This window comes from Periplaneta americana, chromosome 6 (genome assembly GCF_040183065.1).
Source record: "Periplaneta americana isolate PAMFEO1 chromosome 6, P.americana_PAMFEO1_priV1, whole genome shotgun sequence".
Lineage (NCBI taxonomy): Eukaryota > Metazoa > Arthropoda > Insecta > Blattodea > Blattidae > Periplaneta > Periplaneta americana.
Genome location: NC_091122.1, coordinates 142,903,173 through 142,919,183, shown reverse-complemented (window position 1 = coordinate 142,919,183; position 16,011 = coordinate 142,903,173). Strand labels below are relative to the sequence as shown.

At 37.0% G+C, this 16,011-nt stretch overlaps 1 protein-coding gene across 4 annotated transcripts in view; it reads right to left on the bottom strand.

Moving 5' to 3' along the window:
* Nucleotides 1-13,153, bottom strand: part of TBC1D16 (TBC1 domain family member 16) — a 47,847-nt gene extending 34,694 nt beyond the window's left edge. Inside the window, exons 1-3 of one of the 4 annotated variants that reach the window (XM_069829211.1) lie at nucleotides 12,769-13,153; nucleotides 10,675-10,818; nucleotides 3,759-3,999 (exon numbers count right to left, since the gene is read on the bottom strand). In XM_069829211.1, the coding sequence (XP_069685312.1) occupies nucleotides 3,759-3,999; nucleotides 10,675-10,777 (344 nt within the window). In that variant the 5' untranslated portion in view covers nucleotides 10,778-10,818; nucleotides 12,769-13,153. Of the gene's footprint in view, nucleotides 1-3,758; nucleotides 4,000-10,674; nucleotides 10,904-12,768 lie in introns of all 4 variants that reach the window. The other 3 variants (XM_069829212.1, XM_069829209.1, XM_069829213.1) reach the window with 3 other exon arrangements.
* Nucleotides 13,154-16,011: the final 2,858 nt, after the last annotated feature.

The following is a 16,011-nucleotide window of genomic DNA, read 5'->3' as shown; positions in this document are numbered from 1 at the left end:
TATCTATTTGAAAATTTTTTTTATTTGCTATTACATCTCAAATAGATATGAACGTTTTCGCCTGTTCGGCATCATCAGATATTTAAAAATTGACGAAATCTAAACTTAATCCATTATATTGTACAAAGTAATAAAGAGAAAGCTATAATTAATGAAAACTTACTAAATTTCCGGAATCCTTTATACACAATTTAAAATAGTTCCGTTTGCATCCTCACATAAAATCGTAAAATTCCGACTTTACGCAACCTAAAATAATCCCCTTTAAATCACTACGCCAGTAAACACCAAACCTCACACAACCATTCTGTTCCAGTATTCATTAAACCAGCAACAAAAACACGTAACACACGCTGAGACATAAACATACGTAAGTTCAACTTCAAATACTTCGATAATTACATTACATTTCTTAAAACAATAAACTTTTCTTCAAGTTAATAATACCTACTGATAAATTCATCATCTAGTAATATTTGAATAATCGCCATTAACTACATTTACGCATATTTTAGTTTACAGATAACTAAGTTCGACTTTAATCCTACTTTGGCACAACCATTACATAGGTCCTTCAAAACACATATGTAAATTTTTAAATTTAAACCAATCATATTCATTGAGGATTTAAAATAAATTTATCACACAAAGCATGGATTATATTGCATTCTCCTTCAAATGTCATGTTCGATTCTAAGAGTTAGTGATGACTGCAGTAATTCTTCATATTTATTTGTTCTATGGAATATATTCTATCTAGCAAGCACATTGTGTTAGTGTTGTGGCGTTATCATATAATGAAAATACTTTCTACTATTTTCAACATCAAGAATATCCCCCCCCCCTCTCAAGTGTACATTGCTATTCAGCCTCGGACACAATGCGGCCTACTGGCTTACTGTGTCTGTTCTCATACATTCTTGTTCCTGCTTGATTGACAGAGAGTTCTACAGTATCTCAAGATGTTCTGCAAAAACATCTGCAATCTCAGTCTAGATGCTGACTTCCAGAAATATCTAACAGCAAAACAGTGAATGCAGGCAAGAAACGTCTAACCAGTAAATTGTGTTTGTAGCTCTCTCAGTCAGGGACAACGTTCTTTCACACACTCTCTGATCTCCAGCATTTTTTCCTTTCCAAAGGAAGCAACACTAAGATTTTTATTACCATTTAAATATTTGAGTGTCTAATATCAAAACCGGTCAAGTCACAAAATTTAAGAAAATGAGTTTTAATTATAAACTGAAAGTAGTAGTGTATACATCTTTTAGTGGTGGGGTGTGATTTGAAGACCTGTGATTTTGTCACTGTGACAAGTTCGCCACTGGTTCAGACTGTGACTATAGCTTCAAGAAATTGCCATCTTCGACCATTATATGACTCATAGCAATGGTGACTGATGTATATACAGTGAAACCTCTCATTTACGGACATCGAAGCGACAGAACAATCTGTCCGCATCTGGGAGGTGTCCTTTATTGGGAGGGAGGCTCCCCAATCTAACAGTAAATTTATAATATGCATTATGTATCCCTTCATGCTTTAAATGAAATGTATTACTGTAGTTTAATTCTAAATATAGTATACTACAGTACATTCTTTGCAACCTTGAACTACAGTAGATAAGACTGAAAAAGGAAAATAAAGTACTGTGCCATGCAATTTTATTCTATGTCTACAGTTATGCAGTATTGCAATTTACAGTTTACAACTTATGCTTTACGTTCAGGTGCCAAGTCTCTGGAAACAGAACAACTGATTGAAGTGAAGAGAATAATCCTACTAACCCTATCATGTGTCAAATACAATTTCACGATCGCGGAAACCTTGGAGCCATCAGACAGGTTAAATTTTATGACTTTGTTTATCCACCCACTTCCAGCTAACAAGGAATAGCCAGCTGGGCTAGTGGTAGCCTACAAGACCCTTATTATCTTCTTTCATGTTAAGAAATTTCTGTTTCAACTTTTGTAACACATTAGGTCTTGAAATCAAAGTTCTGTCCATAGTCAAGAGATAAAGCAAGCTTTAGGACTGTGAAACAGCTGTCTATGTCTGAGAGTGTCTGTAAACGAGAGTTAAATTTATCATTATTTCTATATTATTTCAGCTGGGACATAAAAATAAGTCCGTATATGAGGAGTGTCCGTATCTTGGGGGTGTCCATAAGGAGAGGTCTCACTGTATATGGATAGCCCCAGAGTCCAGACAATTGCATGTCAGAAGATTAACTTGAAGGACAACATAACTGGGATCTAATTAATTATCGTCCCACTCGAAAGGTTAAAGTTGGCAACTCTTTGATACTGAAGCTACACTGCACTCACTAAATTCTTCCACAAATGATTCACCTGATCATTTGTAAACATTTTTGGGCGAATATATGTACTTACACATAGCGATAACACAGTTCAGCACGTGCTTTGTTTTTAGTATACTCGTCACACTAATCACTATTGAGTGAGAAGAATGCGTGTGATGGTGCCGGAGGGACAATGAAACATTTAGCAGCACTGGCAAGTCTTCCTATGATCTAAAATGAACAAATTATGATCCCTCACCAACTGTATGATTGGGCTAAAGACAGTATCACAAACATTAATTTTTTGTATCCCACCAAGGAATACCACGAAAAAGAGGAAAAAATCCTGAAGAGTAGGTTTCAATCAGCAAAAGAATAAAGAGTACTCAACAATTCCACAGTTACAGTCCTGTAAATGAGACTAGAGTTTTCGTGAAAAGTTTCAGAGAGCTCAAGAGTATAAAATAATTGTAACAGTTGATGGTATTGCTGATGATGTGGATACAAAGACATTAAAATTTAAGAAGTTATGAGTAATATTCCATACTTTTTGAACACTCTATATATAAAAATATGGTATACTGTTAGGTGAGTGGTTTATATACTGGGCTTTAGTTCAAATCCATATGATTACTACATTAAGTAAACTGTGTTTTGGGTAGGTCTTCTAGGGTAAGTCCTGTTTCTCTTATCGAAATTTCATTATTTCTTCAGATTCCAATAACATTTATAACATCAGTACAGACAGCAATGGGTAAATAGTGTCCTGTAAATCTTCTTATAACATGTATGGAATTTTGGTATGTGGAATACTTCCCTTACAACAAATGACAAAGAAATTTATTGCTTTTGGATTTAACTGAAACACAGTACAAAAACTGCCACTATACAAACAGAGCAAAACCAATTGACTGACATAAGAGTTCTGATTTTCTTTTATATTGTAATCACATAGATCCAAGCATGAGTCAATTGATCAACACATGTCCGTAAATGTATATCTTAAGTTTTGGTCCTAGCATGCCAGAAAAACTAAAATTTGTCAAGCAATAAATACAACTTTTGCATTTTGTCCAAAACTTTTGGCTAGCAACATAGGTGTACATTGTTGATATACGCCTATTTAATAATAAATTTGGCGAATAGGAGAAAAGTTCGGGGGCGAAGAAGATATCAGATGATAACGACATTAAGATATATGATCAAATGCAGAGAGAGACAAAGAGGGAAACAGAAAATAGTAAAGATTGGAGAATGCTGGATTTGCCGTGAAAGACCTCTCCTTGGGCAGAAAAGTACGAATAAATGAATGGATAACAAATTCTTCAATTTTTCGTGCTATGATGAACATTAACATTAAATATAAATAGCATATATTCTTCTCTGTAATGTATTATGTTACCTGCGTTAGTAAATTTTATCTTATAAAGAAGTTATATAAACATATTCTTCTTACCTTGAAGAATATGAGAACAATGGACAGGTTTTCTCGATTGTCCAGGGATTACGTCGCAAAGTAGTGTTTGGTATCCAACTTAGCTGCAATGTGGGCCGAGGGCTCGTATTTGCATCACCATGCTGCTGCTGCTGTGATTGCTGCTGCTGTTGACATATGATGGTCAAGTAGCCAGGATGGTGAACAATATCACAAGCCTGGCGAAGGAGTGTTGGTGGATGCACACATACATTATTTTTACCTAAAAGAAAAATAATAAGCATTCTGCTAAACTTAAAGATGATTTTAAATTTGATAAACAAGTATAATAATATAGGCTACTATCTTTATCTGCTAGCAAACAGGAACAGAGGGATAATGACATTCATTTGTGTCGTTTTTACATGAAGCAATCACTAATCTGTCTCCACAACATACTTATCACTGACAGTGGACTACTTGTTACTAATCTATCTCTTCATCAAACCCTACTAACACTATCACTGGCATCCACCACTGTGGAGTAACAGCTTGTCTGACTTTGAATCGAGTGGACCCAGGTTCAAATCCTGGTTGGGACAAGTTACTAAGTTGGATTTTTTTTTCCCCATAATTTTCCTCTTGTCCACACCTGTGGAGTGACGGTCAGCACGTCTGGCCACGAAACCAGGTGGCCCAGGTTCGAATCCCGGTCGGGGCAAGTTACCTGGTTGAGGTTTTTTCCGGGGTTTTCCCTCAACCCAATATGAGCAAATGCTGGGTAATTTTCGGTGCTGGACCCCGGACTCACTTCACCGGCATTATCAGCTTCATTTTATTCAGACGCTAAATAGCCTAGATGTTGATACAGCGTCGTAAAATAACCCAATAAAATAAGATAAAATAAAAATAATTTTCCTCTTCAATCAAGTGAAGCAGAATTGCTAGATAACGTTTGGCATTAGACTTCGGATCCATTTCATCTTCATTAATTTCAACTTCATCTATTGTCTTTTAATAGCTTTAAGTCGATCAAGGATGCAGCAGGGTGTAGACCGTGACTTGCATACAAAAGGCATCGATCTAAGGAAGCTGCATAAGTCCCAAGGGCATGGAGGGACGATCCTGGAAAATGGATGCCAATGCAAGCTCAGTCGAAACTGAATGTTATGTAGCTGAATCAATAGATGACACCAAAGAGCGACTCACAACACTTACAGGAATGTGGTCCTAAGGAGATAAAACAACCATGTCTATCAAGGAGATAATCACAATAAGGTTCAGGTTGCAGTGTAAGTTTTCGAGCCATTCTCCGTAAAAAAAAAAAAAAAAAAAAAAAAAAAAAAAAACCTTATTGCCATTAGTGGGACTACTTGTCACTTATGTCTCCTCATAAAACTTTACATAATCTCATCACTAATGGTGGCTGCTTGTCACTAATCTATCTCCTCATTGAACCTCTTAACCTCATCACTAACAGTGACTGTCACTAATCTATCTCCTCACTGAACCTACTTAACCTCATCACTAACAGTGACTGCTTGTCACTAATCTATCTCCTCATGAACCTACTTAACCTCATCACTAACAGTGACTGCTTGTCACTAATCTATCTCCTCACTGAACCTACGTAACCTCATCACTAACAGTGACTGCTTGTCACTAATCTATCTCCTCATGAACCTACTTAACCTCATCACTAACAGTGACTGCTTGTCACTAATCTATCTCCTCACTGAACCTACGTAACCTCATCACTAACAGTGACTGCTTGTCACTAATCTATCTCCTCATGAACCTACTTAACCTCATCACTAACAGTGACTGCTTGTCACTAATCTATCTCCTCACTGAACCTACGTAACCTCATCACTAACAGTGACTGCTTGTCACTAATCTATCTCCTCATGAACCTACTTAACCTCATCACTAACAGTGACTGCTTGTCACTAATCTATCTCCTCACTGAACCTACGTAACCTCATCACTAACAGTGACTGCTTGTCACTAATCTATCTCCTCATGAACCTACTTAACCTCATCACTAACAGTGACTGCTTGTCACTAATCTATCTCCTCACTGAACCTACGTAACCTCATCACTAACAGTGACTGCTTGTCACTAATCAATCTCCTCACTGAACCTACTTAACCTCATCACTAACAGTGACTGCTTGTCACTAATCTATCTCCTCATGAACCTACTTAACCTCATCACTAACAGTGACTGCTTGTCACTAATCTATCTCCTCATGAACCTACTTAACCTCATCACTAACAGTGACTGCTTGTCACTAATCTATCTCCTCACTGAACCTACGTAACCTCATCACTAACAGTGACTGCTTGTCACTAATCTATCTCCTCACTGAACCTACTTAACCTCATCACTAACAGTGACTGCTTGTCACTAATCTATCTCCTCACTGAACCTACTTAACCTCATCACTAACAGTGACTGCTTGTCACTAATCTATCTCCTCATGAACCTACTTAACCTCATCACTAACAGTGACTGCTTGTCACTAATCTATCTCCTCACTGAACCTACGTAACTTCATCACTAACAGTGACTGCTTGTCACTAATCAATCTCCTCACTGAACCTACTTAACCTCATCACTAACAGTGACTGCTTGTCACTAATCTATCTCCTCATGAACCTACTTAACCTCATCACTAACAGTGACTGCTTGTCACTAATCTATCTCCTCATGAACCTACTTAACCTCATCACTAACAGTGACTGCTTGTCACTAATCTATCTCCTCACTGAACCTACGTAACCTCATCACTAACAGTGACTGCTTGTCACTAATCTATCTCCTCACTGAACCTACTTAACCTCATCACTAACAGTGACTGCTTGTCACTAATCTATCTCCTCATGAACCTACTTAACCTCATCACTAACAGTGACTGCTTGTCACTAATCTATCTCCTCACTGAACCTACTTAACCTCATCACTAACAGTGACTGTCACTAATCTATCTCCTCACTGAACCTACTTAACTCATCACTAACAGTGACTGCTTGTCACTAATCTATCTCCTCACTGAACCTACTTAACCTCATCACTAACAGTGACTGCTTGTCACTAATCTATCTCCTCATTGAACCTACTTAACCTCATCACTAACAGTGACTGCTTTCACTAATCTATCTCCTCATGAACCTACTTAACCTCATCACTAACAGTGACTGCTTGTCACTAATCTATCTCCTCATGAACCTACTTAACCTCATCACTAACAGTGACTGCTTGTCACTAATCTATCTCCTCATTGAACCTACTTAACCTCATCACTAATCTATCTCCTCACTGAACCTACTTAACCTCATCACTAACAGTGACTGCTTGTCACTAATCTATCTCCTCACTGAACCTACTTAACCTCATCACTAACAGTGACTGCTTGTCACTAATCTATCTCCTCACTGAATCTATTTAACCTCATCACTAATCTATCTCCTCAATGAACCTACTTAACCTCATCACTAACAGTGACTGCTTGTCACTAATCTATCTCCTCACTGAACCTACTTAACCTCATCACTAACAGTGACTGATTGTCACTAATCTATCTCCTCATTGAACCTACTTAACCTCATCACTAACAGTGACTGCTTGTCACTAATCTATCTTCTCATGAACCTACTTAACCTCATCACTAACAGTGACTGCTTGTCACTAATCTATTTCCTCACTGAACCTACTTAACCTCATCACTAACAGTGACTGCTTGTCACTAATCTATCTCCTTATTGAACCTACTTAACCTCATCACTAATGGTGGCTGCTTGTCACTAAACTCCTTATCAAACCTTATCATTGACAGTGTTCATCAAATCCTACCTAACCTTCTCACTGAAAGTGGACTACTTGTCACTAATTTATCTGCTCACCAAACCTTACCTAACCTTGCCACTGAAAGTGGGCTACTTGTCACTAATCTATCTCCTCATCAAACTCTATCTAACATTATCACTGATAATAATAATAATAATAATAATAATAATAATAATAATAATAATTTAGTTGAAACAGAGCTTTGGGCTAAGATGCTGTGGTCTACTGGTGCAGATGTTACCAGACGTTTCGTCTATTACTGCGGCAGACATCTTCAGTGGTTAGGTATCCTCGGTCGAAGTCTTCTGCTCAGGATACCTGTAGCAACTGATAACCTGACTGGTTGCTTGTCCTTATTTATAGAGCCAGGAGTTGGACTTGGTGTTCCATTGTCATGGCAGTCTGCACCCATCGGATCTCTGTTGTTTTGTTGTTGCATTGTCGCGGCAGTCCGCACCTGCTAGATCCAGGTGGCCTCGTGCTGGTCGTGGCGCGCGGCAGAGGGTCTGAAACTTAACAACTGCTGGCATCCTGTCCTGAAATGGACTCGTACTAAACCTGTGCACAGTGACGGTACGACAGATGGAAACCGAAATCCTGCGAGTGCAGTCCGCCAAGACAATGGAACACAACAACCAGTCCAAAGCCACCGCAATCTAGCGAGCGAGGACCGCCGCGACAATGGCACACCACGACCAGCCTGAGGCCACCGGGATCTAGCAGGTGCGGACTGCTGCGACAATGCAACACCACGGCCAGTCCAAGGCCACAGAGATCTGACGGGTGCGGACCGCCGCGACAACGGAACACCAAGTCCAACCCCCAACTCTATAAATAAGGACAAGCAACCAGTCAGGTTATCAGTTGCTACAGGTATCCCGAGCAGAAGACTTTGACCGAGGATACCTAACCACTGAAGATGTCTGCCGCAGTAGTAGACGAAACGTCTGGTAACATCTGCACCAGTAGTCCATGGCATCTTAGCCCGAAAGCTCCGTTTCAACTAGACACCGGCCGTGAAAGCCTGCATGCTAAGATTAATAATAAATTAATAATAATATTTATTTATTCTGGCGAAGTTAAGACCATCAGGCCTTCTCTTCCACTTAGCCAGAAACAAAAAAAGCTGATACAATTTGCACTCATAGTGAGGCTATTTATCACACAGGAGGATAAGGAGGAGCTACAAGTAGCCTAAATGTGATCTATTATCCTTTTGTTCGCAAGGAAAATTATGGGGTGCCAACTTAAGATATTAAATTATGTTACAGAAACTGATGAGTATAATCCCAGATCACATATAGATTGCTCATTCCTATGTTAAAATCGGTTGCTCTTGAAGAGAACAACCGCCAGGATCGCCACCCGTCCGCCGTAAACAAACACAAGATGGCAGTATAGTCACTAATGCAATTCAAATGGGAGTTATGACGTGACTCCTTATGTAACAACTAGATGGCAGCATAGTAAACCTGACAAAAGTTGTTACCGTCAAAGCCTATAATGCCGAGCAATCTGGGTATATATGATCTAGGGTATAACATAGTAGGCTACAGAGCAATGTTACTGGCGTCAGTCCAAGGGTAGCTTAATACGAAACAGACATCACGGAGAAGCTCTCTCTTGAAATCATGGTTCCATTATAACTATTTTTCTTTTAATTGACATGTGTATAAGAATCCTACCACTAGCCTTGGGAACTAAATGATTACCGGTATGTAGGCCTAATTTTTATCCATAATGGTTACTCAAGTTAATAATTATTGAATGTGATGGCTATATAACTTTACAAATGATGCGTAATATTTGCTTACGGTAAATTCAGTATCAAATAAATATAAATATTATTAATTGCGAATGTTGCATAATACTTAATGAAGTTCTGCAAGATAAATTCTGTAATGTGAATTTTTCTCAATACAGACCTATAGTCCCGACGCTGTTATTTCCGGCGTGACTCCGCCTCTTTGCTTACGTCTTAGAACGTGAAGGCTCTATAAAGTCTAGGTAGGTAGTATCGTTCGCCATTTTTGTTCTTACGTTGCCGAGCTACCATACGAGGAATCTATTTGCCACACCGTTAAACATTATCATGTCGTAGCTCCTATGATAATAAATCAAATGCAATGTAATTCAGCAAATGATTGAGCGGCAAATAACGTCTTTGTATGCTTTCTGCGAACGCAAACGAAAGAGCTAAAATGGCGGGCGATTATATTAAGCATTTATCGAGCCTTAAGAAATGAATCAGCAAATCACAAGACGCACACGTTTAAATGTAGCCGACCTGCAACGCGATTGGCTGCCGGAAATTAGAGCGACGGGACTATAGTAATAAAATAACAGTTACAAATTAAATTGAGCTTTATGTTAAGTTTCTTACTGGTACAGTGAATATCTGAAACTATGGCCAATACAGACCTTGTAATAAAATAACAGTTACAAATTAAATTGAGCTTTATGTTAAGTTAAATTGAGCTTTATGTTAAGTTTCTTACTGGTACAGTGAATATCAGAACTGTTACCAATACAGACCTAGTAATAAAATAACAGTTACAAATTAAATTGAGTTTTATGTCAAGTTTCTTACTGGTACAGTGAATATCAGAAACTGTTACCAATACAGACCTTGTAATAAAATAAGAGTTACAAATTAAATTGAGCTTAATGTCAAGTTTCTTACTGGTACAGTGAATATCAGAAACTGTTACCAATACAGACCTTGTAATAAAATAAGTTACAAATCTTACTGGTACAGTGAATATCAGAAACTGTTACCAATACAGACCTTGTAATGAAATAACAGTTACAAATTAAATTTAGTTTTATGTCAAGTTTCTTACTGGTACAGTGAATATCAGAAACTGTTACCAATACAGACCTTGTAATAAAATAACAGTTACAAATTAAATTGAGTTTTATGTCAAGTTTCTTACTGGTACAGTGAATATCAGAAACTGTTACCAATACAGACCTTGTAATAAAATAACAGTTACAAATTAAATTGAGCTTTATGTCAAGTTTCTTACTGGTACAGTGAATATCAGAAACTGTTACACATTACAACTGATTTAATTATATATCCTACTAAAATATGTATAAACTTACAAAATATAATTTCTCCATCAGTAAATGGTGGTGGTGAAGGAGTGCCTGTCTGTACTCCAAGTATATAAGTGGAAGCTTTCTTCAAGATGCTGGGGAGTGGCATCTCCTCAGCTATCTTCGTAAATCTATGGTGACAATATTTTCCTTTAAATTAAGCAAATGAGCTCAGAATATTATTTATTTCACTTTATGTAATCAGTTCATATCACCAGTCCTCTAGTTAAGTAACCTGTAATAAATGAATATTCATTGTCATGTACATCTCACTTGACGATATGCATCAGAGGAACAATTATTAGCATACATCTAAAATCTGATTAGTGTAATATGTAACTATGGCCCAGCACTGCGACTTGTTAAGATATATTGCATTGACCCTCTGGTGACGCATTCCCAAACACACACCGGCTGACAACACTAAGGTTCCCTGTGTGCCCAGATTTCGAGCAGGCAACCCCACTCGTCTCTAGGCCAGCACCCTCCATAAGCCGCCAGCGGGCATTCGGGGAATGCCACAGAATGATAACGAAATGGAAAAATGGTGACAGAATGATGTAAATGCCTAATTTGGGGAAAAACGGGAGAACCCTGGGAAAAATCCCAACTGCGACCTTGTCCACCACAATTGTCACTATGGATTTTTTCAATGAAAAAAATCCCAGACCTAACCGGGAATCGAACCCGGGCCGCCTGCGTGACAGTCTGACCATTCAGCCACCGCAGAGGGTTATCTCCTGGCATAGTTGCCTCATAAGTGGTGGGTATCACTTGTGAGTTTCGAACCTATCTTCGAACAGTTGACTAAACAACTATACAATGGCTTCTCGACAGGCTTCTCTACTCAACAGACCTTGCTATGAAAAATAAAATTATGAACAAAAATCGGATAAATTTCAGAACATGGATTCCTTCTTTTCCCTCTTACTTCAGAATTCCAACCTTATGCACACAAAATAAATTGACACTGAAAAATGCCTTTTCGTAAGCATGATGATGCGCATTCGACAAACTCAGACAAATCTGCTCTTTTTAGTATTTTAAGATATAATTGTCAGTGAGGAATCCGTATGCTGAAATTTTCCCCAAAAATCTTTTAGGCCAATTTCTGATATCTTCTCTCACCACACATGAACATGATATCTTCTCATGTTGTCTGATTTGCATTTCGTTATGGGTTAGAGGCGATGGGCCGAAGTATGTGACAAGGTAAGAGGGTTAGTTGAGGAGATATTTAAGTGGCATGAGGCCGAGGAATGTGAAAAAGTTTAATGATATACGACAAGTACGTTCTCTCTCCAGAGTGTAGTGTGGGGAGATATCAAGTTTCACCACATTTTATGAAGGCCTATGTATATAATTATTTGGCGAATCTTCGATATCTTCCACACCACACATGAGACTGACGTCTGATCTGCGTTTCGTTATGGGTTAGATGGGTTAAATGAGGCGATAGGTCGAGGTATGTGACAAGGTTAGTGGGTTAGTTGAGGGGATATATAAGAGACGTGAGGCCGAAGAATGTGAAAAGGTTTCAATAATTTAAGTAAGTTTTCTCTCCCGAGTGCTGTGTGGGGAAGGTAACGAAATTTAACCAATTATTTTTATAATGAAAATATACTCATTAAGAATGAAGAGCTCGTCTTTTTCGCATCATAGATAAAAATAAAATTTTGGGGAATATAGATTAGGTCCAAGATTAAAATTATATTTGTAACATTAATTTAAAACAATGAATTAGGCACTACATTAACCCCTATTTTAATACGAAGTGACAAGCTCATCAAACCACAAGTTATTCCACTGGTAATCCCATACAGTAATCTTTGAATAATTAAAAACACTGTGTTTCGTTCTTGTGAAACTATAAATCCAAGCTTTCTACAGGTCTTACAAGTGCTACATTGTGCTTTCGGTCTCTACCACGTTAAGAATTATTTTGAATGAAATCACTCATCAAATATAAAGAAAGAACCCGAGGTTAAACATTTATAAAAAAAAAATTCTATCACTATACCTCAGTCTCGTGACAACACAGTACGTATTAAAATGTCAAATTAATCTTAAAAATAATTCCTTTGTTATTAATTTACTTACATTCAAACGCCCATCCTATAACATATGGTACTGTACATTCACACTGGCAAAATTTTTGGGAAATTTAGATTTGCGTAGGCGTACAATGATGTCTCATGAAATAAAGTAAACACCTAACACTTACTAAAAATGCAAACAAGAGATATGATAAAGTAGTATAAAATGAGAATGTATGTACTAGAATTTAAATTACATACACAAAATGTTTTAATTTTCAAAAAGAAATAATGTAGAGGGAAAAATTCCCTTTCGCTTATTAATGTTGTTACTTCCGGAACTGTTGCACACAAGGTACCAACACAATTTAATGGTTAAAAAGTCACTATTAGATACAAGTGTAGCCAACATTTAACGCAAGAACTAAAATTGAAGACTGGACCCTGATGTGATCACGGACTGGACGTAAAAAGGCTATGTCAAAGAGACAAACAGTAGAAAACAGAGCTTTCTTGTGCAACTCGTAAAATGTAATATCATACGTTTTGCACATCAGTAGGAGAAGCTAGGCTCTAAGTAAAATTACAATTTACAATGGGACATCCTTTTTCTTAGTGGATTGGACCATAGACTTTTTTTTTTTTTGGAAAAACTAATTTTCAAATATATTGCCACTTACAGTCTTATTTTATTACCAGTCTTCAATTGTAGTAGCATTATGAAATTATTATTAAATGAAATCATTTAGTCCCCTTGATACCTCAGATGACAGAGCACTAAGTTGCAATGAGTGTAGGAACCCCCAAATTCGAATCTCGGCGGCACTGGAGTCGTATCTACGGTACATGAAGCCGAAGTTTCTAACAGGTTTTTTAGAGTTTGTTCCATTTCCTTCCATCACTCTACTGTCACTCTTCGAATTCATTACCAGTATCATTTTAATAATATTTATCCAAAATGGTGCAGTGTGATGTTCAGTTCATTTGAACTACTTGATATTTAAATGGAGCACAATTTCAACAAATCTGTTTGCCAGACAATAATTGTGTACATACAGCTTTTACAAAATGATCCATAATTTTTTCACAATATTACCACTGTTAACTTTCTAAATGAGCTAGTAATTCCATAAACAATTACAATGCTAAATTTTTTTTAGGGTTTATAAAAATATTAGGGTTAGGGAAGACGTGGTGGGTAATGCTGATTTGTATGTTTTAATGAGCAAGAACTGAAGAAGTGTTACCATACAGAACAGAACAGTCCTTGTATCAGTTGTGGTTTTCTGAAAATGAATAATGTACTGTCAAAAACTGATGAATTGTATAATAGAACACCATCAAATATAAGGACAGATTGGGTAGTACCTTTATTTCAGAGACATTGCTAGTTGCAATAAGGAAGGGAAGCAAGGAGGAGGTCAAGCATTTGCCGCGGAGGGGGGAGGGACAAATTAGTTTTTATGTCAAAAACTAATGAACACTGAATCGGAATCACAGAAAAGAGACAAAAATAATTTAAGTCTGCTATACTGACTTAATTTGCTTACTTTACTGGAAGATGATCCTACTGTGTGAGCTGCTGCAAACGCATCATCACTTAAGGCTACTGGGTAGAGCTGGTAACAATATTTTCGAGTATAAATTATTTTTTTCTCTGTTTCTAACAAACACAGACTAATGGTCCTATGCACTGTTTGATAAACAAATGTTGGTGAGTTGTGAGATGGCCACAGAAAGAAATCATCTTTCATTGTTTTAATATAGGCATGGCACAAACAAAAGTGTACTGAATTTGTGAATGCCAACAGTTAGAAACACATATTACAAAATGTTCTAATCTCACACTTTTCGAACTTTCCCTCCCATATTATGGATTTATTAATTTCTCCTACAGAATAATATCTGTGATATTGACAATTAATATTAGAGGAGAAAAATTCGCTCCGGCACCGGGGATCGAACCCAGGTCCTTGGTTCTACGTATCAAGCGCTCTGACCACTGAGCTATGCCAAATTCAATCCACAGCACCGGACCGAATTCCTCTCCTTCAGTGTTTCCCTTTGTGGCCTTACTCTAAGTTAGGCATATATGTTGACGTTTATGTCCAATGTCAACTGCCATTATACTAGGGGCACACTCAGCTGAGTGACTTATTTGGCCTAACTAGAAGTAAGGCCACAAAGGGAAACACTGAAGGAGAGGAATTCGGTCCGGTGCTGTGGATTGAATTTGGCGTAGCTCAGTGGTCAGAGCGCTTGGTACGTAGAACCAAGGACCCGGGTTCGATCCCCGACGCCGGAGCGAATTTTTCTCCTCTAATATTAATTTCCCTCCCATATCAAAAACATATTATTTGAGAAAATGAGTGGAATAAAAATAGTACGCTACTTTTTTACTTACACAAGCACAATGTGACAAATCCCCATACGTTTATTTTGCATATTAAAAATATGACATGCCTCTCCACAGTTTCACTACTTGAATTAGATATTTTAAAACAGTCATCCATTCGTTTTGAAGAACTATATAGTTTACATCAGTAGTTTCTCAGTAAATGGTTCCTGAATTTAGAACAATAAAAATTATTATTTTTTCAATACTCTTTCTACCATTCCTGTATTAAAACAACAATGAAAGATAATTTGTTTCTGTGGCCAGCTCACAACTTACTAACATTTGTTTATCACACGATGCAAAGGACATTAGTCTATGTTTGATAGAAATAGAGAAAAAAAAAAAAAGATAATGCAGGACCTTCACTAGGCTTCTGACAATGAAGAATGTCACTTCAAAACTAGTCAGCCAGGTAAATTCCTAATTTAGTTAACACAGTAAAAAATTTATAAAGTTAATCAGTGAAAAAAATAATTTATATATTCATATTTATACGCGAAAATAGTGTTACCAGTACTTTTAACATTCATATTTCTATATCGTCGGTGAAGAAACAATACCGCGTAAATAACAAAATGCAAATTTTACAGGGCAAACAAAAAACGTAATTTAAAAGAAAACTAATCAGTTCCGCAATGTGAAATTCGGCATGGCATTAGTAAATAACGTTAGAAATGTGTACGGTATCCGAAAATGAAATTATATTCCAATTTTAAGTTATTTATGTTAGTTACGTGGTATTAGAAGATTTATGTCAGTTACGTGGTATTCCACTAAATTAGTTTTCACTTAATTTTCAATGATAGAACATTTTTAAAGTGAAGAAATGTTATAATTAAAAGAAGTAAGCAATGTTTTGGTACTCTTAATTTTATTTTTGATATTGCTTAAGTTTTTTACAGAAAAATA